The sequence below is a fragment of the Aulonocara sp. 'chitande type north' Nkhata Bay genome, linkage group LG18, assembly GCF_057382095.1.
Source record: "Aulonocara sp. 'chitande type north' Nkhata Bay isolate Kocher_YH1m ecotype deep benthic linkage group LG18, A_spYH_male_GT1.1, whole genome shotgun sequence".
Taxonomy (NCBI): Eukaryota; Metazoa; Chordata; class Actinopteri; order Cichliformes; family Cichlidae; genus Aulonocara; species Aulonocara sp. 'chitande type north' Nkhata Bay.
Genome location: NC_141361.1, coordinates 522,968 through 549,597, shown reverse-complemented (window position 1 = coordinate 549,597; position 26,630 = coordinate 522,968). Strand labels below are relative to the sequence as shown.

The 26,630-nt window shown below is 38.7% G+C and overlaps 1 protein-coding gene across 1 annotated transcript; it reads right to left on the bottom strand.

The window, feature by feature from the left end:
• Nucleotides 1-2,451: 2,451 nt before the first annotated feature.
• Nucleotides 2,452-22,301, bottom strand: LOC147307520 (extended synaptotagmin-2-A-like). The gene is made up of 18 exons (XM_086271732.1): nucleotides 22,252-22,301; nucleotides 17,945-18,065; nucleotides 17,628-17,804; nucleotides 16,809-16,891; nucleotides 15,918-15,966; nucleotides 15,362-15,451; nucleotides 15,138-15,233; nucleotides 14,210-14,311; nucleotides 11,590-11,652; nucleotides 9,627-9,701; nucleotides 9,277-9,363; nucleotides 9,013-9,162; nucleotides 7,694-8,121; nucleotides 7,403-7,501; nucleotides 7,196-7,327; nucleotides 6,995-7,100; nucleotides 6,704-6,753; nucleotides 2,452-5,745 (listed from the first exon to the last, which is right to left on the bottom strand). Exons 1-18 carry the CDS (start codon nucleotides 22,272-22,274, stop codon nucleotides 5,700-5,702), a joined length of 1,977 nt encoding a protein of 658 aa, XP_086127858.1. The 5' UTR covers nucleotides 22,275-22,301; the 3' UTR covers nucleotides 2,452-5,699.
• Between the last annotated feature and the right edge of the window lie 4,329 nt (nucleotides 22,302-26,630).

Genomic DNA, 26,630 nt, shown 5'->3' with positions numbered 1-26,630 from the left:
AGGGTCACATAGAGAAACGTATACAATCAGGATAGCTGTGTTAGTGCTGGAAAGGCTGGAAAATGCAGCACTTGTAAGTGCAGCATCTTTGAGCAGAAAGTAAATAATGTGATATCTTACCAGCCTAAATCCATTTTTGGATGATTAAACAAACAAATCATGCAATCCCTTCATTTTTCATTTTAATGACAGCAAAAACTTTCACACAGTCTGAACACATATTGCATAATTTTATTTTCTCCTTATAAAGAACAAATTCAGACAATCTTCTGCAGAACCTGAAAACCTTATAAAACTGAAAACCACAGAGAAGACGCCTATTTCAGCTTGTTGCTAACATGGATAATTGGAGCACCTTTCACTTAAAACATAATTTCCTCTCACACTGTAATTTTCATATTAAGACCTACTGAAAACAAACAACATAACACAGCCCATGCGCTTGCAAGAGCCTCATGGGACACAAAGACTATCACTGATAAATGCCATGTCGTAAGCAGCACTGATGGGTATGGTGTTTTTATGACACAGGCCCCATGACTTCACAGTGGGTTACACGGCAAATCTAAGAGCTTTGGATGATTCATTTTATAAACAGATGAAACAGAGCAAATTTTATCGTTTCTGTTTGTTCCCTGTAAAATAACAGGATGACATTTTTCTGTCCATTAAAAGGATTTTTTTAAAGGTGAAATTCACTCTTTTCTGCCATATGTAGAGTAACAAATGTAAGCTAAAGCAGCCTTTTTACACTCTGAGTTACACTGAACAGATATCGAAGTAGTGGATTATTATTTACATCTTGCACATGTTTAAGGAAAACATGGCTACAGATCTATTTCTGACCTCTGACAAACATTTAAGAATAAACCACAAGAACCTGTTTAAAATGTAAAATGAGTTACAAGACAAATAAAGCAAAACAGCATTCTCTAGTGTTTACTGAGAGCAATGCAGTGCAGGAGATTGGCACTTTATGTTGGGTGTGTGAAACTTTACTAAGTGAGCTTTACTATCCTGTATTACACTGTAGGAATTTACTCTATTGGTGACAGTTGATCTAAAATCCACAGTACACGTCAAACCTGAACCAAACTTTTGTCATTTTTGTGTCACAGTAACAGCTTGGTAATGACACAGTTCAATGTTACATGACAACAGTTATCAAACACACAGCAGGCTTCTGTGGTCAAAAGCATTTTAAATTACTCCCTACTGTAACTATGCTCTTCACCTCAAAACCTCATATCCATCCATCCGCTTTGGGGTCATGGGGGGCTGGAGCCTATCCCAGCTGTCTTGGGTGAGAGGCAGGGTACACCCTGGACAGGTCACAAGGCTAACACATAGACACAGACAACAATTCACTCTCCCATTCATACCTATGGGCAATTTAGTGTTTCCAATTAACCTACTCTCACTAACTGCATGTCTTTGGACTGTGGGAGGAAGCCAGAATACCTGGAGAAAACCAACACAAACACAGGAAGAACTTGCAAACTAAAGACCCTGGGCTGATGGTGGAATTGAACTCAGGACCTTCTTGCTGTGAGGTAACAGTGCAAAACCCTTTACCTCAGCGCTAACTTCTGTTAGACAAGTATCTACGGCAAGAAGAGCTGCAGTATTAAGACAGTTATACATTCAAACAATTGGTCTGTGCAGAACTGGCAAGTCGACAAATACTACACAGGCACATTTAAGATGGCACTGAAGATTCTTCTGTAATTGTGGGCTGTGAAATTGTGATTTTAAAAATAACCCGATACCAGATTTACTGGGTCAATTCTGGCCCCTGGGCCTCATGTTTGACATCCCTGACCTAGAGGACCCATCAGTACTGTGAGCACAAGGCAAATGGGTGAGCAATAAACCATTTGTACCTGATGTAGAGTTCAAGATTATTCATGTTAAAAAAGGTAGATCTGTTGGTTAATGTTGTATTTCTTCTAGCCAGATTTTGTTTATTTACAAGGCCTCATCTTTACCCATATTGAATCCCTACAGGTAATGAAAGTTTAAGTTATGCCAAAGGTCTCTATTCAAGCAAATGACCTCACCCCTGGATGATGATAAAAAGTGTCCTTTGTTTTAACCCTTCTTTTATATTTCCTAAATACACCATTATTTTAACTGTTGTCTGTTATCTGTTGTTATTGTCCTTAGCTGTTAATGTTAATTGCATTGCACTTGCAATTTTTAGGTAATTTTTGCCTATAAAAATTAAAATCGCTAACACGTCCTGAATACTCCATTTGATATCTTATTAAAGGCAGATTCTATAATACATATAATATGTAATAATTTCCATCAATAGATTAGATATAAAGATGACTATTGTTTATTTTCTCATAATAAATTATTGTAAGGTTTACACAGAAATTCCTTAAAAGCTGCACACCCACTAGAGAAACACATCTATAGTCTTAAAAATGACAACAAAAAACACAGTCCTGTACAGCTTCATGCTGCTATAAGCCAGCCAAAGCTCTTTATTAATTTTAAAAGACATTTAGGAGACATTCAGGAACAAGGAAGCTGTTTTAGCAATTTGTTGCTTCTTTCCAAACATGTAAATATCTCTGGGTCATGTACATTTTAAGGCACGAGATAAATTAAGAAGACACAGAAGTGAAATCGCTTTTCAGCCCATATGGAATAGAAGAGAAAAAGAAAATTCCCATTCTCTCTAACAGCAAATGTAACACAAGTCTCAAAATACTAACATGTCATATACTATAGTTTACTTGTGAATTTTTCCCCTTGCATACAGAATATTTATAATTATGTTGCATGACACACACAAAAAAAGGAAAAGAAAAAAGTAAGGGTCATTTTCACCGGACACACACAATACATGTAAAACCAGCATTTAGTTATGTTATGTTACTTCCATATGGGAGAAGACAAACTTGACCCCAGAGGCACAGGTTTCAAATCTGATGCTTTACAGACAAGACGGGAAACATAAATAAAAAAAACATCAAGACATTAAAATGCAGTTAACATATATAAATGTAAAATACTTTGTCAATGCTTGATGTGAGCACAAGGCAAATATCCAGAAGTTATATTGTGAGAATCCAAGGTCAAACTACCCCAACTTTTATCAACAGAAAATCTGCTGTTCTTTGGCTGCGTCGGGTCACATACACAAAAGCTATGGTTGTTTTGCATTTCTTTCTGATATAAATCCCTTCGGATTGTGTGCTGTAAAGTCAAAACTGTATTTAAAAAGAAGATCATTTTCAACTCGTGTCTGTGCACCTTCCTTCAGATGGCATTCGGAGTTAATACTTAAGTGGATTCATAAACAAACTGAACAGCTGATGCTAGTGGAAATATGAATGCTACCGCAACAACAACAAAACCTGCTCTGAGTGTTACGAATAAATTTTTAAAAGAAACATTTGTTTCACTGAAGAAAATCATGTTGCCAAATATTTTTAAAGCCACTATGTGTAGATGCCTTAGAATATGTAATCCCTGTGAAATCGGGTGACATAAATGAACACTAGCCAAAACATTTGTTGCAAAGAACTAGCATTAACAGAATTTCAGTTAAAGAAGAGCATCAGTGAAGTGAGAATGATGAATTACTTTATTATATCAATGCAGGAAAAACAAGACTTTTACTGCTTTTTATCAACACATATAACAGGAAGTCAACAGGGGACAATAATAAATTAATAAGAAAAAAAAAAATCCTGGGGCTACCACTGGCTTCTTCTCAAACCAGACAATTATATAATTTAAGGTTTCCTCATAAAGAATTTTTGGATTTTTCACTATAATGTTAAGCTTCTACCATAAAATGTAAATAAAAGTTTAAAAACAAAAAAACCCAAAATTGATTGTCATTATGTCTTTTTCCATACGACCAATGGAGACTGTCCGTGGACAATTTACACTTCTACACATAGTGGCTTTACGTACATGGAGGATGAGTGGGTGATCCTTAAAACACTTCTGTTAAAATACAGTTTTATGATAGAATAGTAACACATTTTGAGAAAAATAAAAAACCCTGTAAAACTTAAAACCAGCAACTGTCGAGATGAGTTAGCTTAGTTTAGCTTAGTCTTCTGATGAGCCTCCCTCTGCAACCAAAACATCTTAAACTTTCAAAACACGGCTTGTTAATTAGTTTTACCGATGTTCAGCTATCACTAATAAAAAAAAAGGGGTTCCTCTATGTGGTCTTTAGTCCCATCACACAACTTTGCTGTAAATAATTATTTTAGCCAGCTGTTAGTTTATTAATAAGGTTACTGATTTCAAAACACTAAATTATCTGTAAGGAAAGATAACGTATATAACACAGCACCTTATGGTACAATAAAAGATCATTTTGAGGTCATTTGGACCATTTCCATTCCCAGAGTGTCGAATAATGCCAGACCACCGATGTCTCGGGTATGCATTGAGATGTTTGGCATCTGTGCACTGACTCAACAGCCATGGCCAATAGTGAGAGTGAAATAGGTCTCACTCTACACTTTTTACAAATAGTTACTTGGTTTTGTTCAGCATTTTTTTTGTCCAGGTTTAATGGGCAAACCTGTAGTTGTGGTGACTAAACGTAACCCAAACAGTGAGGAAAGAAATCCCCCCAAAAGGACACACAAACTTTATTGTTAAAGTAAGCTAAGCTAGGCTAAGCTAGGCTAAGCTAAACTAGGCTAATCTAAGCTAAGCTAAACATCTTCTTGCAGAGACCTGTGAGTAAAACATTTTCATCAAAATGTTAAACTATTCCATGAACTTTCAACACTATTTTTTTTACCACCTCTTATGGTTTAAAAAAATTGTACTTGTCTATAGATGAGTTTTGGCGATGTTTGCACTGAGTAAATATGATAATCAACAGATTTAAAAAAAAAAAACAAACAAAGAAAAAAAAAAGTGCAATATTCATATTCAGTTTTTACAAAACAAACAGGTAACACTTAATAATGGCCTTATTTCAATGTAAACCCAGAAACATGCCACCAAATAAAACAACACACGTGTGTGCATATCATTATTTTTGCTTGGGTTTTGCACACACACACACACACACACACACACACACACACACACACACACACACACACACACACGCACACGCACACTCGTTATTACGGTGAAATAAAGCCAGTGTATTGCTGTGTTACCCAAAACCCCAACTGTGCTAAATAATAAAAATACTCCACTCTTTGGTGCGACTCTGTCCAGAATGTTTTTGCATTTAAAAAATAAAAATTAAATCAAATGAAATAAAATTATAAACAATCATTTGGCCAAGTAAGACACCACGACTCCTTCTCACTTCTACAATACACCCCTGTACTCTGATTTGTCCAGCATCACTGTACATTATTTACACACTTGTACACTATCATTCTTTGTGGAAAGACAACAAAAAAACAGTCACTTCTCTAAATATAGAATATAGGTTTCCATAGCACTACACAACGTAGTATAGTTCTCTACATGTATATACTCCCTTTAGCCAATCACTCACTTCTTAAAGGGAAGGTTTGCCTTGCGACTGATGTGATTAAATGAGTGTCAAAAGCTGCTTTTCTTAATCAGTTTGTTTCTTACAGTTAGAAATAATGAAAATTATTAGAAAACACATCGTACTGTAGAGATGGAAGTGAAGTGAATATAAAGTGGAAGTGTGGTGATATGATGACGATACTAATGATGGCGACTTAAAGTTGGTTGGACTTGGCCAGGCCATCTGAGCTCAGCTCATACCTGCAGGAGGGAAAAAGTAGTTTAGAGTTTGCTTCATAATCCATGAAATCTAGCTTTTTGCAACCTTTAACGTCACATCGCTTTCATTTATCTCCACTACAGGCACATTTGCCCTTTCTCCAACTGTTGTCCTTATACCAGTGATTTATAAACTACTGATGGATGTTTACTGTCATACAGCTTATTGAATGTTTGGCCTCAGGTCTGTGCCTTTTTTACAAAATCAATCTCACAATATTTAAGCAGAAAATTGACTAATCTTCTTTCACTTGAGAACTAAGTCTTCGCTAACTAGTGATGGATGAGCAACAGTGGCCATTTTATCCAGTAAATAAGCCTAGAGACATGCATTTGTAATCCACAGACTTTAGACCAGGGGTGTCGAACTCCAGGCCTCGAGGGCCGGTGTCCTGCAGGTTTTAGATATCACCTTGGGTCAACACACCTGAATCAAATGATTAGTTCATTACCAGGTTTCTGGAGAACTTCAAGACATGTTGAGGAGGTAATTTATCCATTTAAATCAGCTGTGTTGGATCAAGGAAACATCTAAAACCTGTAGGACACCGGCCCTCGAGGCCTGGAGTTCGACACCTGTGCTTTAGACGATAGCCCACTGGCAAAGCCAATAGCCTCTAAACAGTCTGCACAAAAATGACTGGCCAATACAACTTAAATAAATAAATAGTACAGAAAGGCCTTTTTTATATATTCACGTGAGATGTGTTTCTAGGTAAGGCTAGCTCTAATCCAAGCTATTGATGCATTCACAATATTAATTTCAAAAAATATAATGTAAAAAATAACTTCATGATAATCTACTCAATCAAAAAAAAAATATACAAGCAAACTTACATTTGAACTCATTATTCTCCAAGCCATGCTATGAACTCAATATGACATAATAAAGTAAACTGTATTTGTTTTAAATAGATTTGAAGCGAGATGAACGACTAACCATTGTGTCCAACCCTTGGTGATCTGATCATGAGTCAATTCCACCATAACCTGATTAAAAACAAACAAAAACAAACCCACAACGTTTTCTTATACAGTCAAAATGATGCACTTCATAGAAATATGACACCAGAAGCAGAAAGAACAGCAATACTTGAACTTTTAGACAAAGTCTAACAAAATGAGGCTTCTCTCAAAACCAGCGAAATTTCCACTCTGATGGCTTCATTGTGTTAAAGAAATGCTTTTCAGTTACACATAAATACAGACAATAAATTAAAGATGTCTGCACCTTTCCAAGCAGGCCTTTGTGTTTGGAGAGCAGACCTCCACCGTTCTTCACGGCAACATCTAGATTCCGCCTGTGGAGCTCCACGAGGGAAACGCTGAACTCAAACCTAAACAGGCAGAATGACACAGTGAATTTTTTTTGAGCTTTGCTCTGCTTATCAAATGGCTGAAAAAAAAAAAAAAGTGAGAGGGGTGGACTCACGTCACATCGTAGACCGGGTTGAGGTTTTTCTTGACTGTTGGAGTTTTCCTTCGACCTGACCTCCGCTTGTCGGGAAGCAGGTAGAGCCGGACGTAAGGATCCGAGCCATGATCAGTGAAAGCTATGAGGTTTCTGAGGAAGTCAACAAAGGGTAAGAGTCAAAACACTAATGTGTCTGAGGAAGAAACACCCCATTTTTTTAATTACCTGCAACTGTGAACAGCTACGATGAGCTTGTTTCTCTGGGAGCTGTGTCTGATCGTCAGCTGGATCTCCCCCAGGGGGAAAAGACTGGGGCCTGAACCACTATGAAGACAGAAAATACATCAAACATGCTCACGATACCCGAGCTGTAATGACCTCTTAGGTTTGTTGTTGCACACTATCAAAACACACTTATACACCAACCAAACAGCTGCCTTTGTTGTTCAACATGTCCTTAAATCATGATATAAGATGTAAAAATATTAGGAACTATTGATAAAGACTGATAGATACTTGTGAAACTGCTCGAGTCTTTGCTGCAGCTCCTGAGCAGCGTAAGGGTTGGAGATGTCTGAAGCAATGCTGGGAGTTGGCTCCTTGCCACTGGCCAGGTACTGCTGGGAGCCCGAGATGGCCAGGTTTGAGGTGCTTCTCCCAGTCTCCGCCAAGCTCTTCCCTCCTCCACCTACACTGCCATCCTGCCCAAAGTCCATGCTTTGCTGGGTCCTCACAGTCTCCTTAGCTTCTTTCTGCCTGTTCAGCATCTCCTTGGCTGACACGGAGGATGATCTGGGAATGTCTGAGGTAGAGGCGGGAGGCTTGGGCGATTCTGAGGAGATAGAGGGCCGTGGGGTCGAGTTGGAGGACTCGGATTTGCGGACCTGCACTGAGGACGGGGTGGAGTTTGAAGCTGTTGAAGTGCCCTTATCTAGACTCAACACCTGAAATCATTATCAGAATAATTATTTTCACAGTTTTGAATGGCATAAACAGCAACAAAAAACAAACCTAGGGAAAGGCATTTCTATATTTTTGTTTTGAGAAAGAGTTCTAGGGAAAAGTTAGTCAGTGGATCTTTATGTCAGTTTACCTACAAATAAGATTTCAACACAGACGTGCGCTGTGGCATGTTTGGTTTCTGTAAACTTAATCACAAAAGAAAAGCATCATATAGACGGTTTTCCACTCTGGAGAGACACCAGGTGGTTAACTAGTTTTAATATTAATGATGTAAAAATGGGTAATGTTACTGCTGCCTTACAGTCTCAAATCTTCTGTTTAGTTAAGCAGTACTGTTAGCATTCACTTGAGAACTGCTGATAAGCTTTCCTATGAGGGTAAACAGAGGCCTGTGCAGGCACTGCCTTCTGTTCTGCAGAAAGTGTGCTGAAATTCAAAATCCAAATCATTACTCGTACATAGTTGAAATGATTCCTCAGAAAAGGTTAAAATGTCATTAACAATAACACTTTATAAATAAGTGATGCAGAAGCAAGACATGTAATGTGAAAATACTCATTGAATTTGATTCACTGAATTACAGTGGGGCAAAAAAGTACTGTACATAAGGTCAAGAGTTTGAATTTTTGATGTTTTATAGAAGCAATGCGATGCATCGTCATGGTAGTGGAGCAGTATGTACAAAGACTCTCCCCTAGCCTATCATCACATGCGTTTCTTCATCAGAATCTCTAGAAACCCAAATTCTCAAGTCACAGAGTGGGACCTGCATCGTCTCTGGCGAGCTTTATGGCTTCAAAGGAAATTGGCTTGGATCATTTTAGATCTGAAAAAATCATCCTTAAGGAAAAAAAAAATCATTGCTCCTTTACCCGCAGAGCCATTTTGATCTTGAGGGTACAGCTCGGTCCAGAGTTCCTCAGAGGGAACCTCTGGTTCAACGTCATCTCCTCTGCCTCCAGCAGGCGAGTCAGGGGCAGTGTTAATGTCCCCAGTGAACAATCGTGCTTCTCATCCTTCACCTGAAATATTAAGTGTGATGAAGTTTTATTTTAAGGCATAATGTAAGTTACAGTTCATATATTCCATTTTATAAGCATTTAACTGTTTATAAAATCAGCTGAATGTCTTCATACCTCAACCTCCAACTCTTGGACTTTGGGATTGTGGATGAGGAAGGTGAAGGTTTCCTCCCACAACGGTTCATGAGTCTTATACTTGGTCTGGAAACAGACAGAAAGGAAGAGAAGAAGAAAGTATCAAGCCAAGATGGATCATACATTCAAAGTCAAGAAGCAAGTGTACAGGTACAGGGCTCACGTGCTGTGAACCAATCACAGCCTGAACGTACATTTATTTACATTTATTAAAGCTTTGATTCAATTCATTTATCAGTCTTTTATGTACAAAAAATTGCTGCAATTTTCATAATTGGCATCTTGGGAAATTAATAAATCAACCAAATGTGGATTTTACGTGCTCTCACCTTACTCTCGTAGGACTTGTGTCCCACTCTGAACTGGACAAACGGACTGGGATCACTGGTCACCTTCTTACCAGACTACAGCAGGACAAACAAAAAAACAGTAATAATATTGGACTGGGTATGCTAGCATTATATATAACAAGAGAGTGTTTCTTTGGACTTCAGTTTGAAACAAAAGGAGTGACACTGAACTCCACTGATTAAATTAATTTCTATCTCACACAGTGTCATTTTGTGACTTTTCAAGAAAGGAATTAAAGAAAAAAAAAAAAAGGACAACAGGTAAAAGTGCCCAGAACCAGTTAGTGTAGAAACCACACCAGATCATTGTAAAAGAAAAGATTAGAAACCAAAAAAATTTCAACTGTAGCTCAGACAACAACGCTGTTATTGACAGCACACGCTGTTAGAATCGGTTTTAGTCAACAAACACGATGAGAGGAGTTTGTTAATGAGTTTTAAAAACAGGAAACATGATCAGTTGTGAAGCTGCTCTGGATGCTACAGCAGCACTTCCTAATGCGAACATGACCTAATGAGTTTTAATACAACAATCCAGATTTTTAGATGTTTGATGTGATTATTTAGTCTGCGAACAGCAATAAAAGTAACATTAAAATATTTAAAAGAAGCATGTCTTTGCTGAAAATCCCCACAGACCTCTTTGCAAATCACTTCAAACAGGAACTATTTTCTTCTGGCGAAAGTAGTTCCAGTGAAAGCTCTTAATAGTGGGTCTGTGAACCATCACAACAGACATGTTAGTCTCACTGTAAATATTTTAAATGCAATTCTTGGAGCTTGGTTGACCATTTCAAATAAACTCCTTGACTGTTTAAGGTTGCAACAACTTTCCCTAAAGGTTGTCTTGAGTGTCTAAATCAGTAACAGTATCCACAGGATTGGTAAAGGGTATCGCCACAAATCAGCTGTGACTTCTGACTTTTAGAAGAACTACAAAATAACTATCAGTAGCAAAACTTGTAGCAACGGGAAACTGAGAAACAAATTCAGACTACTCAGATCAGTATTTTAAGTTTTAGACGTTTTTCCCTGAATGTGCTTAACAGCTTCATATACTACATGGTCAAAAGTATGTGGACACCCTTTATCTTCAGTTTCAGCAGAAATCCCAGTAGAGCAGCTTTTCCCCATCTCCCTGTGCTCAGGTCTCTTCTTGTTAAAAGGGAGTTTTTCCTTCCCAGTGTCACCAAGTGGTTGTTCATCGGATTACTGAGGTTTTATCTCCTAATACAAAGTGCCTTGAAGCAACGTTGTGATATGGCGTGATTTAAATAAAAGTAAATCTACGTGCCAGCTTGCATCAGCTTATGGCTCAGCTGGTTTGCAATTCTCTCATGGTGAATTGTCATTATGCTGCTTCTGCAAGCCACTCTGTAACCCACCTCATCTCCAGCTTCACCATTTCTTACATTTCAATGTCAAACTGTTGTGGGTGAGGGGATCTTGCTGCTCGGGTCCCTGACTTTATGGTTGCCAAATGTAGGGGCAGAAATGCCCAGAGGTTACAGAACAGAGCCACACGGCAAATAAACATGACCGTAAGTAATATAACAATGCTATTTTGACTAATGCGAGCGTTCTTTAACTTAATGGCAGCATTCATTTTTTCCACTTATTCAGCATAACATTGCCCTCAACCTTAAAGCTACATACATAAAAAAAAATTGTTTAGAAATCCCCCAAATTGATGTCTGACATCGAATTTATCAACATCTACAGTCGGAGAAACCATATCTGTAACTTTCCAAAACAGACACTCCAACATCCACTGGCAATCTGTCGAGCTCTTTTGTTTATTTCACAACAATTAAGACACTTTTCTCAAACAAAACATTGGAGTCCACATACTTTTGGTCACATTGTGCATACTGTATTTCCTTTATATTATTTCCCCTCAGTGTCTGATCGGGATGGGTGTGCTTGGTTGCCGTGGCATTACCTTGATGGCCTTACTGACCGAGCCCTTCCTCAGCCCCGCTTGGTTGAACTCTAACGGATTGCGCTTTGATTTTCCCACAGGGACAAGGAAGGAGAGAGCGAACAACAGCACACACAGACACACACAGACACACACCACCAGGTTATTTGGGAAAAGAGGAGCATGCCGGGAAGAGGTGGAGGAAGGATTGGTGTCAGCACATCAACACCATCGGCATCACCAGATGTATCAGGATGCACCGCACAGTGACAAAGACAGAGAGACAACATGAATGATCACATGGTTAGTGTTATTCCCCAATTAAACCGTGACATGAAGTTAAAACTAGAGCTCAACCAACAGCAAATTCAGGCTGACATACACCGATGAATGAAAACATTTAACTTTTTATTAACCGCGTTGATATAACATTACTTTTAGACACTATTAAATAGTTTGGATATTAAAAACTCACGTCTTTTTCTGTTTTAATGAAATATTGAGGATTCTAAAAGATGTTTAGATCTACAGTTCATTTATTATGCAAAAATATCAGCCAAAACACATTGATTGGACTCTAGTGAAAATACCACAGCATTAGATAAGAGTCAGTGGATACAATGGACAAGAAAATACATGGGTGTCAGAGAAAAATGAAAGTCAGATGATTTGTGATATAGTAATGATTGGGGAACAAATATAAAGATTTCTAAATGGAACGAAAACAATGATATTAAGACCATGGACAGCAAACCCAATGAAAAGTGTTTCAGTGTTGAGCAAGAACAGAATGGAGTGAAATGGCAACAAAACAGAATGTAGCATCCTTGTTATTCAACTTTCAACTACATCAAAGACAGAAACCAATTCATTTAGACAGAAGAAGCATTGTTGGGGAAAAGGAAGGGTAGCTGTACATGCTACTGTAAGGCTGTCATCGAACATCATGTTGATGGCTTGTTTACGCTCAGGGTGGGCCTTCATGCGTCAGGTTTTGGGAATTAGTGAGAGACTTTAACAGCCCAACCATGGACAGAATAAATATGTTACGCCCTGGGATGAGCTTGGGTTAGAAATATGAAGGTTCAGTAGGAATAAAATGGCTTTGATGTAACTACCCCCTAACCCTAACCCCCTAACCCTCAAGGGGTGTGCGCTTATCTGGCATTTAAACTAACAGATATACACATGCTGATACCTTTACTGGTCAATCTTATAAAACCTGGTTATTGTTGAGTTTTGTTTGTATGCAATAACAGTTAGATACTTGATATCAAGGACAGATAACCTATGATCATTGAAGTTTATCCTCTCAGATCTTTTATACCTCATTCTATAATTAACCATTTCTTCCAATGAGGTCCATTACTATCTATAAAAATCCGATAAAAGACGCCTCACGAATTCTAACAGGAGGACCCTGAGGCAAACCCTTGAGGTCAAGTCAATAGTTAGATGAATGAGATGATTCAGCTAAAGGCTACTCTGAGTGCGCCATCTTCAGATCTCCCCAAAACACTCAGGCCTCACCGAACGGACTGACCCAAAATAAAAATCGTTTACAGCCACACCTACACATTGTATTGATAAAAGATTGAATTCAGCAGGAACATATGAAAAGAAGCTTCTCACATTTCACATTATCATTCCTTGAAAAGAGACACGTATGTCTACTATAAATTAAATGTCATCTTAGCATTCACCATTACACAGTCTGTGCATTACTTTAAAAATAATCACACTGGCTTCAGGTTTTTGTGGAGCTCTGGCCTGTGATGTCAGAGTTGAAGTGAGTGGGCACATGGGAAGGGGAAAACCTGAACACACAATGGGCTTAAACAGGAAGGATGGAGGGAAGCAATCCACAGAGAATTCAGCCTCCCTAACCTAAAAATCTCACAGTGGTCAAAATGCATGCCTTCCTCCTTACACACTTCAAAACAACTGAGATCAGTAACTTTGCCCCTGTTTTTGGACTAAATCAAGTCTGTGAGCACTGAAATGAACTTAAATTTAAACTTTTGATGTCTGATGTGTTCGAGAAGACTACATCGAAATGGTTCAAACTATTTTCTGTTTTTTTATGCTGTCTCATTGCAGAACACAGAGTAAGACTGAATAGCTTTTAACAGTATCCACAGAGCAGTATTGATTTGTTTACCCTTTTACAGTAAAACTCAATTGCTCTGATAAAATGGAATCTGTGTCGGCAGCCAAACAGAAAAACATCAGCATGGCTTACTTCTTAGGAGGAAATGAGCCGTTGAGACACTGAATTAGCTGCGGTGAAGAGAACATGAAACCTGATTAGTAGAAACAATGTACCATAAGTCTACTCATTCTGCGAGACCACTAATATCTTGTAATACACAATAATGGTGGAGGAAGGATGCTTTTGACAGGCCTTAAATATAAACCATCATTGTGGTTTTGATCATCTTCCAGCCAAACCCTTTTCTCATGTTCCTCAGCTTTGGAATCAGTCAAACCAATCAACAACAATTTAACAAACAATAATTATATTAGGGAATCTAACCCAAGCACACGTAGGGATCCATGCTCATCAGGCAAACAAACAAGGAAGCTCTCTAATCATGCCATTCTCACACTGCAGGATGCAGAAAACTGCCAGCGGACTCACAAATAAGCTCCGATAGAGAGAAGCCGTGTTCTCGCAAAACACGAGGCCCGACGCGCGCCTCTCTTTTAAGTAGCCAGAGCCCAAGTTCCCCTCGAAGACACTCTTCAGAGGGAAGAGGAGGTGAGGAAGCAAGAGGAAAAGCAGAGAAGAGGAGGCTGAAAAGAGGAAGGTCAGGTCTGTGCTACAGAAGTCAGAAATGAACAGTTCTTAACAGAGTTAGCTTTTTACCACCTGTCACAAACAGCGAGTGAGTTCATGTATGTTTCCACCATACAGGGAATTTGAAATGGTATTCTCTGTGTAGGACGACAAAGTAAAACTACCACATTAAGGAAATATGCTGAATATGTTTAGAATATAAAATGTAGTTTAATTTATTTTTTTAATGGAGATCTTGAGTAATATTATAAACCATTCACCTCAAACTCTTTGCTGAGCTTTGGAGGTGAAGTCAGTACTGAGCAGCACTTCTGCTCTTCTGACTTAAAGACAATTTTTCTCTTCCAAAGCAATTTTCAATCTTCAGCTTTTTACATGAACTTTTCAGAGCTTGATTTTTACTTGTGTGCTTGCAAAAAATATGAAAAGCTTAAGGTTATTACAACAGATATTACGACAGAGAGGAGAACAAGAAAAAAGTTCAGAAAGCAGAAAAGCAAGAGGCCGAAGTGATACAGGCAAAAATTAAACATAAAACTGATCTCAGAGACTGCAGAAAAAACAAAATCCCAGTGAAGAACTAAGAGCTCAGCAAACACTGCAAACACTGGTTCATTGAGCTTTAACACGCTTAGATCAATGAACAGAGCAGCTATATCAACATAATCATCCTCGTCTTTCAGCTCCATACATTTAGGATTTAATTTCTGTTTGAGTAAATTAACGCTGCTGCTGTTCATGAGTGCGACGTTCGGCCGGGTCGACTCACCGGAAGGTTTCTGGCCGAATCCAGGAAGACAATGAGCACCGCAGACGAGAGGCCGTCACTGGCTTGACTGCGATCTGCTCTGATGCCCGACAGCACCTGGGAGGAAAAACGCAAAGATAGGCTCAAGCAGAGTTAAAGTTCCAACCAAGCAAGACAACATCTCACATAGCGAGTTTAAAAATGTAAATGGAGTGCTGGATTTAAGCTCCCTCTGGCGACTGTACCTGGTCCAGCCTTTCAGGGGTGGACAACAGAGACAGCCACTCCAGTTTGAGGTGTAACTTCCCTGTAGCCACATCTTCCAATGGAAACCACTGAAGTGAAGAAAAGTTGTTGTTATATTTCAGGAAGAGCAAAATTGTAATTACAGCAAATATCATCACTCATTTACTTTTTATTGAATTACTTAAAATGATGCAAGTTATAAAAATAATTCTTAATTTTAAAAAAATGCAACTTAAATTCACTAGTTCAATCTATTTGTTTGACATCATTAAGTTTGATTGGCTATTGTGATGTCAGATAATGCAAAGCAAACAAAAACACAACAAATGACATCATATGCCTGTGCATCAGGGTCCTACTGAAACTTACAAAAACATAACATTATTACAAAGTGCAAAAGAAAAACCCAAGAGTTTCCACTTGCATGTGCAGAAACAAGAAAACAGCATTAAAGTCTAATGTGATAAGTGAATAAAATTGCTAACTGGATAATTAAACGACTGAAATGTTACTTTAAACCAGCAGCGTGCCAAAAGCATTGAATGCAGCACACACCTCATCGACCTTCTGTTCCTTCTGGAGCTCGGCCATGTTGATTGCAAGACTGGAAAAACAAGTTATGAAGAATTTAAATACAAATAAAATTTAAAATCGCAGTGTAATATCCTCAAATGTCTCATTTTGCCAAACGCCCAGTCCTAAATAATATCAGCAATTCACATTTATCAAAGACTGTCTGGGTGTTTGCATTTTTTACAGGGAAAAAAATGAATTAGTTATAAATATAAGCTGCTGATGGAATTTCCTTATTTTTGCCTTCTGTTGATTAAATTTTCACAGAGGGTTTCAGAATGAAGCTGACTCATCACAGCACACGACACACTGTGTCGTGACGCTGCGCAATAATGAAGTCTGGTGGGAAATGAAATTCAGACACGCAGCGCTGCTTTCATTAAACGCCACCAAGGATTCGGCTTGAAAGCTGCGATTGCTTTCAGAGGCCTCGTCCTTTGATGAAAACCTGTTACGAATCACATCAAACAGCAAACAGTAAAAGTTAGTGAGAAAAACACTGATAAGATTTTTTAAAGAAATTTTCTTTAAATATGAATTGCGTGTTTCAATTTAGAACGCCAGTCATCAACTTAATACTACAGTAAATAAAGCTGAAAATATCTAAACATTATGCTTTCTCCAAGCCAAGGTGGCATCCTCAAAAATAACAAATATACTTAAAAAAAGAAGTTAGAAAAACAGAAAAAGCACCACACTTTTATTTATTTATTTTTAGCCACTAAAGAAGAATTTGTTTTTGCATTTGACTTGATAGATGAATAATTATTTAACCATCACATAATTAGAAAAGTAAAACGCTAAATTGACAGCTGTCGTTTCAAAACAGTCTTCTGTGACTCAGCTAAAATCCAGCCTAAGAAGCAGCGTTACCTTCCCAGAAAGTCGTCCTGATCAGGGTCTTCATCGAACAGTTCAATCTCCATACTGCTCCCCGAGTGATCATACACCAAGGCCTGAAAATAAACTGCATTACTACATACTGCACACACAGTACACACACAAACAAACGAGAAGGCGCGGCTGCAGACTGCATGGAAACACATTGACTTTGTACTGAGCAGGTCCACTGCTGGTGCCAGATCAAAACAAGACAACAGATTACATCCAATTAGATGAAGTTACTAATTTCTTACTGTCAGGAGAAACATTTATTCATCATTATTGCTCATTCACCTCTTCCACAAAGACAAAGGGAAGGGAACAGATAAATAAAATATGTTTCGGTGGCTCACAAATCAAACCAGATGAACATGATAAATATTTAAATCACATCCTAAAAAACCAAACTCATGGACAGATTTATCTTTGGTCTCTTTTTTGATCAAAATATTAAAGCGCAGAACAAAAAAAACCCAACCCATCATTTAGTCTTGATTTTTAGTTTCTTTAAAATCTAAAAATTAAATATTAAATCTTGTCACTACATGTTATGTGTTTGTGTATTTTAATGGTGCAGTTGGGGCAGCATAACATGTAAAATCCAGCGGAAACAGCTTTCTTAGCCGAAAATGTGCACCCATTATATTACCTTTATTAATTAAAAACTCAACGGAATCAGGAGATTGAAAAAACCTCCATATTAAATACTGTTATATGTTACAACAACCCTACAAAACAAAAAAGATATCGGACAATATTACACTCTAATCTTGTCACCAGTGACTCCGTGCAGCGTCTTCTGAAGCTTACCTCATAAACTTCGTTCCACTTTGGGTTTACGGTGTCGCGGATGACTTTGCTCTGATAGAGATCCGTCCCAATCTTGATGACTCCGTACGGATCCGACTTCCCTTTGACCAGCCCTCCCAGGAACTTGTCCTTACGCAGCAGTTCCTGAGCCTCGATGAAGTGGATTCTCAGGATGCACTGAGGACACAGAAAGATTATTATCAGAGCTTCTGAGGGCATTGAGGAAATCATCTAAATTACAGATTTATTCACCCGTTTAATTTATTTATTTATATATTTTTTTAGCAGCTATAATTTACTTGGCTGCATTGTGTTACCTTGGGAATGGGAAAGCGCAGTCTAGCCATCTGGGCCTCTGACACTAGCGGGATGTTGATGCGGTTTGGCAGCACCAGGTAGCTGTAGATGATGTCCTGCAGTAGATTGTCACATAACCCACTGACAGAGTGATGGACGGGGAGAGAAGGAGAGAGGGAAGATGACGAACAAATGTAAGAAATCATTAAAACTGATGTTATATTGTGTTAAAATATCCAGCTGTGCAAAGCGAGGCCCTGGGCTCAGGCATGCTTCCCTCTGGTTCCAGAAATGCATTTAGTGGCTGAAAAACAGATCTTTACCCATCCAGAATGGAAACAGCCAACAAGTATACTGAGACAGCAGTAAATGCCAGCTGTTGTTTGTGTACAGATTCAGTACTGTGGTATGTCTAAGTATATGTGACAGAGTCAGGTGACCATACAGTTTGTCACATATCTGAGCCACACCCATAAGAAGCACACGGCACACTGATTATGAAGAACATAAATTCTGAAGTAATCCTCAGATGCAAAGATGACAAAAAAGCTAACAAATAAATAGAAGACAAACAACCATCTTTCCTGTGCAGAAGCAAGCAGACAGAAAGGCTCTGCCTTCTGAATGAGCTGCAACTGCTTGGCAGGAATTATTTGTTTGGTGGCAACTACCTCCAGGTAAAACTGTTCTAAGATAGGAGTAATCAAGACACCGTTTCTGGAGGAATCATGTTCTTATTGAATTTCTGAATAGTAAAAGTTCAATCATCTCCTCTGTATTAAGCCAAAATGATCTCTATTTGACAGCAAACTAAATACTGTGTATGGATCATCCTTTGATATTTGACCTCTTTCCTCTAGGTGGCAGCAGCATCCTGTGTAAGGAACAGCATCGGCTGCTTTCAGAAGGGATGACTTAATCCTCTGGAGCAGCTGATTCTGGGTCAGCTTTACTCTGGGATTTCACATCAGCGCAAACTTGATTTTAGTGTCGACGCGCTGATTCCTGAGCTGCTTGCTTAACTACATAACTGTCTCCAGATGAGATTAAGTGGTGCAATTCTGCTGCCAGGCCCATGCTTAAAGACTCAATGAAGTTTCAACACATCCCATCAACCCTATAAAAGGAGCTCGGTTTGGTAATAGACTGAACGTTGTGTGTGTTTGTGTGTGTGTGTGTGTGTGTGTGTATGTGTGGCATTAATGCTGCTATTCAAAAAGGAAGCAGCTAGGGGTGACCTCAGGTTTTCCTACTGTTTCGGGGCTAAATGCAAATACTCAGTGAGGAAATATGAGCGCCCTCACGCACAGGAAGAGGTGGGTGGGGCTATCGCAGGTCTGTAGCTCAATCACCACACACACACACACACACACACGTGCACACACAAAAGTGCACAAACACACACACACTTTCTTTGAACTTGCTGAACAAGGATAGTTACATTTCACAGGGTGGAGTTATTTGGAAACCACAGTGTTTCTCTGCTGACAACAAATAGTAAACCACCAGCCAGCAGCAACATGCCAATGAAGGCGTAACAACACAGCTAGCAGTGTGCTAACAGCAGGCAGGGCAGGGAGCTGTGGCTCTAAAAAGGGTTTTAAATGAAGCGAACTTCAAGAACTTAAAAGTCAGTGGGGAAAAAAAAAAACCACACTGGTGCAGACTGACATCCCAACAACAACTGGATGGACTTTTATAAAGACTGGGCTCTCTGAAGCACACTTTGATGCACTCTCATACTGTGTGACAAAAAAATTGCTGCACCACTATCAAATAATCAAGAGCATAAAGGCTCCTAACAGCCCTTTATATACACTTTACTGTACACTTATGTTTAATAGCACAGTGATGTTAAAAGGCAACACCATCGGACAAGAGCAAGAACCTGGAAGCCGAACTAAACAGAAGATGCTTTAAACGCCATCTAGCAAACACACCACAATGTTAGCGCGAGACAATTAGAGCTCGGGTCTTAGGATCTGGGCTGGACTCTGCTGTCTGTTTCTCTGCCAACACGACGTGGTTTTATATTTGTTGCCTTCACAAGTCAAAAAAGTCAAAATAACTCTTCATGCCGTTTTCGTAAAAGTGGTGTAAGCCTGGTTAAATACTAACCTGAAGTGGTTAATAACCTGCATCACTGATCACTGTTATTAGTGTTAGACTGAGGTTAATGTAATAAGCTGTCAGCTCACATTTGTACAAACATGAAGCATGTTCATGTGCCTTTGCTTTCAGCTGAGCTCTCTCCACTGCTGCAAAAGGTAAAAGCACAAACCGCAGGAAGCTCACAGGCTGTAAAATTCATTAACATAAACCTTGTTAACATTTAGGACGATTATTCTCTTGTAAAAAATACAAATTGGTAGTTAAAATAAGAAGAAGTTTTGACAATTACTTTCATCTAAGGTTACACACGTCTGTGAATTCAATTTCAGCTAAAGGCAAAACAAACCAGAAAAAGTCAATAATGACAAAGTTTGTTGTTACATTTTGACTTTAAGGGGGAAATAAAATAAAAATCCTCTAATGCATCAGAGACACTTTTCACATAAAGTTTCATCACGTATCATCGACTTTGGCAGACGAGTTAAAGCAACAACTTGAAGGTCTTCTCTGAAGTTAAGTTATTGTAGGCATAAAAGACAAGCATAAAATGAAGCACATGTAGTGATAAAGATTTCAGTGTCTTTTTCTGCTGAACATCTATTTCACTCAACTAAGGGAACAAATGACCACACAGCTGGATCTGGCAAACACATTTGCTCCCTTTAAAATGGAATAAAAGACCTAAAGCTTAGAAACCAAAGACTTCTCTGTGTCCCTAAAGATGCAAAAAAGAATTCCTGTCTGGAAAATCTTCCCACAAATCCAACCAACATCCCATCTCTGTCTGTGGCAGGTCTCCTTTCATAATAACACAGCTAAAAATATCAACACTTAGAGGAAAATGAATGGTTATAATCCATTCTGCGATCCTGCTTTTAACGTAATAGTTTGAGCATCAGAGCCCGAGAGCCTGCTCGGGCTGCGTGTCTCTTTAACGTGATTCCGAGTGATCAGCATGTTTGAGCTTCCAAAACTGTAACGTGGTGAAACTCATCGAAAGTGAGATATTTTCTGATTTAAAATTAAGTGATCCTAGTTCAGCCAGACTTTGATGTTGTGTCTGTTTTCAGCTCATACTTCCAGGCAGCTGGGAAAAGAGAAATCATGAATCTTGAATGAATACTAAATAAAAGATTATGTGTTACAAGACTTTTCATTTCCCATAAAAAAGCAGTTTGCTTTGAATTGCCCAAATTACACTTCTAATTTGTGCCTTTTCCCCCCACAGTTTTGCAAAATAAGAGTTTTCACAGCTATTTTAATAAACAATCCAACTCTAAAGGAACTAATAGCTGATTCAGGGTCTGATTTCTCCTGTTTTTGTGTTAAACACTAATATTTTGCAGTTGCTGCAGCTGGAAGCAAGCTGAAATCTTTGCGTCATGTCCAGGTCAATTAATATTTCCATGAGCTCAGCAGAATAAGGAAAATATTCTTGAACGGAAACCAAAAAGGAAAACAAGTCTTCTCACAAAACACAGCAGTGAAAAGCAACTGGGTTTTATTAAAGGTGGGTAAGCCATCTCTCTGCCTCTCACTACAGATTAGACGCTCTCGGCTCCCACAGCATCCAACTTTAACTCACAGACTCTTAAATCATCTCAAATAACGTGCCCAGCAATTCTCACAATATGTCATAATAATGCACATCTGGTTTTTATGTTAGACGAGGAATTAAAGTTTACACGGCATTAAAACAGGAATGAAACATTTATCATGCTCAACAACTTCCGCGGCAGCATGTGAGCTACACAAAACACTCTGGAATCATGGTGGGTGACAACGCCCCCACCAGGAAGAGAACGGTAGGTGCATGTTTGCGTGCTTGTGCATGAGAGACAGAATAGTTCCAGTATAACACAGTTTAGGTGAAACAAATAGCCTCAAATATCCAGTGACACTATTACGATGCCTCAGTGGGACAGCAGTCATTGCTCTGTGATTCATCGCTGCGTGTGACAGTCATTGCTTTTGAAAAAATTCAATCAGAAGACCGAACTTCTCTATATGACTTTAGCCATCTTGCTCTCCCATAACAAACCCTTCCCTGCAGTGTGGGATGCCAGTCTCTCCAGTTTATTGGAACTGAACTGAACTTATAGAATGTCTCCTGCTTTCGTAATGCAAATAACTGTCAATCCAGCCTGTAACACTGCATGACACCCTCAAAAATCACACCGATTTTATTTATAAATAATTATCCGCAGGTACTTACTTGACACCAGGAATGTCCAACATATTTGTGAGCCCAGTCCAATTGATGTCCAGCAACTGAAAAACAGACAAATACTACAATTTAGACTTAGATTTATTAACAAGAAAATTAGAAGATGAGAAAACAAAGCAAAAGGCCATTTGGTGTTTTCAAAACCTCAATGCTTCCTGATGAAAATGTGACGACACAGAAAGATAGAACATGTTTAGACTGGATTTTTGAAGGTTTCAGAGTTCGGCAAGTCTAAGAATTTTCAGGAAATATGATTAAAAATTCCCTCTGCACTCACGCTTTATAGTGCTTAAAAAAGCTTTTTGTGCCATACTAAATGTGAACATTTTAATAAAAATTAAAAAATGTGAATGAGTCAATACCCAAATATAATCTCAGCAAAACCACAGATTTATTCTTTTTTCTCCAAATAATAAACCAGACAATTTTCAACTATATGACAGTTCTTAACGGTATACTTTTGTTTTTCATTTCATACAGATGTTGAAGCCAGATGTTGAAATCATGTGCTTCCACAGTGCAGTAGATAACTCTTGATAGGTTGCTAGTTTGACTGCAGCTGGAGAAACATATCCCCCTTAGGGGGGTCAGATCAGGACGGGCATCTGGTGTAAAACTGCCAAATCAAATGTGTGACAAGGGAGCAGCCCAAAGCAGCTCGATGTAGATGCTGAAACAATAAAGAGTCTCTCTGAGATCTTCTCCTCAAAGACGGGAACGGCCAAGGAGCCGAGCTCTAAATTCAGTCGATATAATCGATACGGATGCTTCCCGTGTGAACGCACACAGCACTGACTGCAGGCATTACTTTATGCTAACAAATAATTAGCTGCAAGACATTAAGTCTACATTATAAGAGCTAATAAAAGAGATCAATGTCATCATAACATTTGACAAACTCCTGACAAACAGCGAACTTCCTCTTACTCATTACCACAAAACAAACAGTCAAGCCGTTTTAATTCCCTGTGTTTCTGCTTTTTAGTTTTTCCAACAGTCAGGAAAGAACAATAAATAAATTGTGTAGTAAAATGTCACTTGCTGTAAATGTCCTTGGAACATGTTGCACTTTTTGAATGTGTATTACTGCTAATGTCACAGTTACCAGTCATTTCTATCTAGAAAATGATACGAACACAGGTAGCATCTGGACAACAGGAAGTTCAAGCAGTGTGTTTAAATTTAGACAAGATCATATATGTCAGCTGTTAGCCTAACATGGTGTTTGTATACTAGCGTGTGTATGCTAGCATGAAACTTTATTGAAGGCACTGCTATTTAATGTGTTTTTATGACACAGCAGGTTGCCAGCATGCTCCCTTGATGCAAGCGGCAACATGTTCCCGTCGTACAGCAACTGATTCCACAGAAGAGTCGCAAAGGGCGTTAGCCAGGACTCTCATATTCAGAAAGAGAGCTCAACCTGGATTTCTAACCCAGTTATGAGGCTTTTGTACTGGAACTTTAACTGGGTTTCTTGAATAACCAGATAACAAGGAGAAGTAATTAACCACTTTGATTCTAACCCCACATTCCTGACACGCCCAAGTAAAGTAGTATGAAGCCAGTGGTAGTACTTGTGTGTGTGCACTCACTCGCCTGCTTATTCATGTAATGATCTAATCCTCAAATCATGCAGCAGGTCATACAAGTCAGCGTTAGTCAGAAAGATTGAAATAAATCTGTTGCTATGCTATGATGGTTGGTTTGAGTTGAGGGTGTCAAGATATAATTACTAATGAAAACCTCGATAAAAAGGAAAAGGTCCTCTCACTGCAACATCAGACGTCAAGATGGATGGAATAAAAGAGCAGAAGATACGTTAGAGTTTAACCCGTCATCCAAGAAAATCCATCTAAGGCTGCAGCGAGCGCAGGCTTACCACAACTGGACAGCCCAAGACTCGACAGGTAGAGGTGGAGCAGCTGTGATGGAAATACTTGATGACACACTTTGGTCTCTTTAATACCAGATAATGATTTGGATGCGATACCCTACAAAAAAATTTATGCCAACACTTTGAATCATTAAGGCCAAAATTGTTTGCCGTCTACCACCAGGAGGACTCTGATCCAACCATCATGAAAAAAAATACAAACAGTAAATGAATCCATGAATTTACAACTGCTGTGCTTTAAAATGTATCTGTGTAACGCTTTCAATTAAAATGGAATAAACAGATAAAATGACATAAAGGAGACCTGAACAGGTGGATCATGAGTTTCTTCTTAAAGGTATCAACAGTGTCTGAACAAGTCCGACAGATGCAAGTTCAACAACTCGGACCCACAACCTCCAAAGCAAGCCTCTTTTAGTTCTTAGTCTGGACCTGGGTACCACAAACAAACATTGATCAGCTGACCTCAGAGACCTAGCAGTTACAAAATCCCATCGCACACGTGGAACTGAATCCAGGCACATCATTTGGAAACCACTGATCTAGAAACCTGATTTTTCAGAGAGTAACAAGGACCAGTCTCTGTCCTCAGTTTTTCGGGATGACAATCAGCTCACTGATAGTTAGTGTTCACTATCACACGACTGCACTGCATTGCACAGACTCTTATTAGGAAATCATTACATGCTACTTTTAACAAAAGCAATAATATTTTAGTGTCAGGGGAGAAGAGTGCGTCTGCAGGAGTGGGTCAGTATCTGTGAGATAAGGAAACTGTGAAGACGATTATAAAAGAGGATTCAAATGTGAAATGTTGGCTAACATCATTACATCAGAAGCAGACTGAGTAGCAATGAGGGAAAACTGACGTGAGAAACTGGCAAAGTTCTAGCACAGAGTAAGATATATGTACACATAACAGGAAATGAGTCATAATAAAAGCAACAAAACTACGCTTTACAAACGTAAAACTGATTTAAACAATAAATGGATAAAAATCTAATTATACACCTAATAAGACTTCAAAGGTGTGCGTCTTTTCTTCTTTTCAGAGTCATTACCATAAGAGACAAATGATTAACAGCAACGCATGTCTTTCTGTGGCCTAGTTAGCTCTATGTAGAACATGGTGGACCACAACAATGCTCTGCCAGGCTGGCACAGGAAGAGCATCGAAGCAGCTGGGGGATTTCAAAGAACACATTAGAAATGAATGAAATCACAAAAAAAGAGCAAAAGATTCAGAAGTGTTTTTTTATTTTATTTTGAAAAGCAAAGTATAAACACAGTCTGCAAACATGCAAAACTGCTCTCTGCACTGGCTGAGGAGGTTATTTCATTAGAATTCATTTTCACACCACAACTGATTTGAGTGTCATCCAACTGCTATTTGTGGGTTTCTATGCAGGCATCAGGCTGTAGGTTTCACTCTGAGTGAAACCTACAGCGTAGTGTAGGTGTAAGGTTACTCGTTTATCGTTTTTTTATGAATGCACAAAATCTGGACTGAATACTGAAATGCTTTCATTTGTTTCTGTGCATCTGCAGTTTAAAGGTGTTTCATGCTTGATGTGCTATCCGTGTGTTTAGCGTGTTTGCAGAAATTTATGTTGACTACAGTCGATTCCCATTGGCTTCTCCCTTCATCTCTCTCTCTCTCTTTTCTTTGCTATTTTGGCCTCGACACCCATCGAACAGGTTGTTTTGCATTAATATCATCAGTTGCCATAGACTCAATAAAAAGTATCTTCATTACATCGGCCTCCTTTCTGCTCCACTCCACATGAACAGTGGAAGTATTTTCAGTTTCTCTGAGTGAAACTGAAAATAGAGAAAAAGAAACTTGTGCTACCATAAATGTCAGCAATGCAGAGACTCACACCAACATAAAATAAATTTGAAAAAATTGTTTTTATTTATATAGCACCTTTCTAGACAGAGTCACAAAGTGATGAACATAAGATAAAAAAAATAATAAAAGGTAAAACAGACAATACAAAACAGGCACAAATTTTATGAAAAACAGTTTTAAAAAGGTGAGTTTTGAGTTGTTTTTTTTAAAACAACTACTGAGTCCACAGTTCTTACGGTTCCACAGTCTCGGGGCCACAGTGGCAAAAGCTCTGTCACCCTTAGTTCTCATCTTAGTCTGTTTTATAGCAAGTAAGCCCTGATCAGATGACCTCAGGGACCTGCTGGGGACATCGGGCTGTATCAGATCAGAGATGTAGGCTGGTGCCAGTCCGTGCACAGCTCTGTAAGTCAAGACCAGGAACTTCAAATGGACTCCAAATTCAACAGGAAGCCAGTGTAGCTGAGATAGCAATGGTGTCACATGTGAACACTTAGAGGATTTTGTCAAAAGCCTAGCTGCAGCGTTTTGCACAACCCGCAGACGATCCAGAGAACCTTTGCTTAGACGCATAAACAAAGAGTTACAATAGTCCAAGCGTGAGGAAATAAATGCATG

Coding starts and splice junctions, on each gene's coding strand:
- LOC147307520 (XM_086271732.1), bottom strand. CDS start 22,274: ATGTTGGACATTCCTGGTGTCAA. Junction 16,892..17,627: donor AGTGGAACGAAGTTTATGAG/GTAAGCTTCAGA, acceptor GTTTATTTTCAG/GCCTTGGTGTATGATCACTC. Junction 15,967..16,808: donor CAGGACGACTTTCTGGGAAG/GTAACGCTGCTT, acceptor TTGTTTTTCCAG/TCTTGCAATCAACATGGCCG.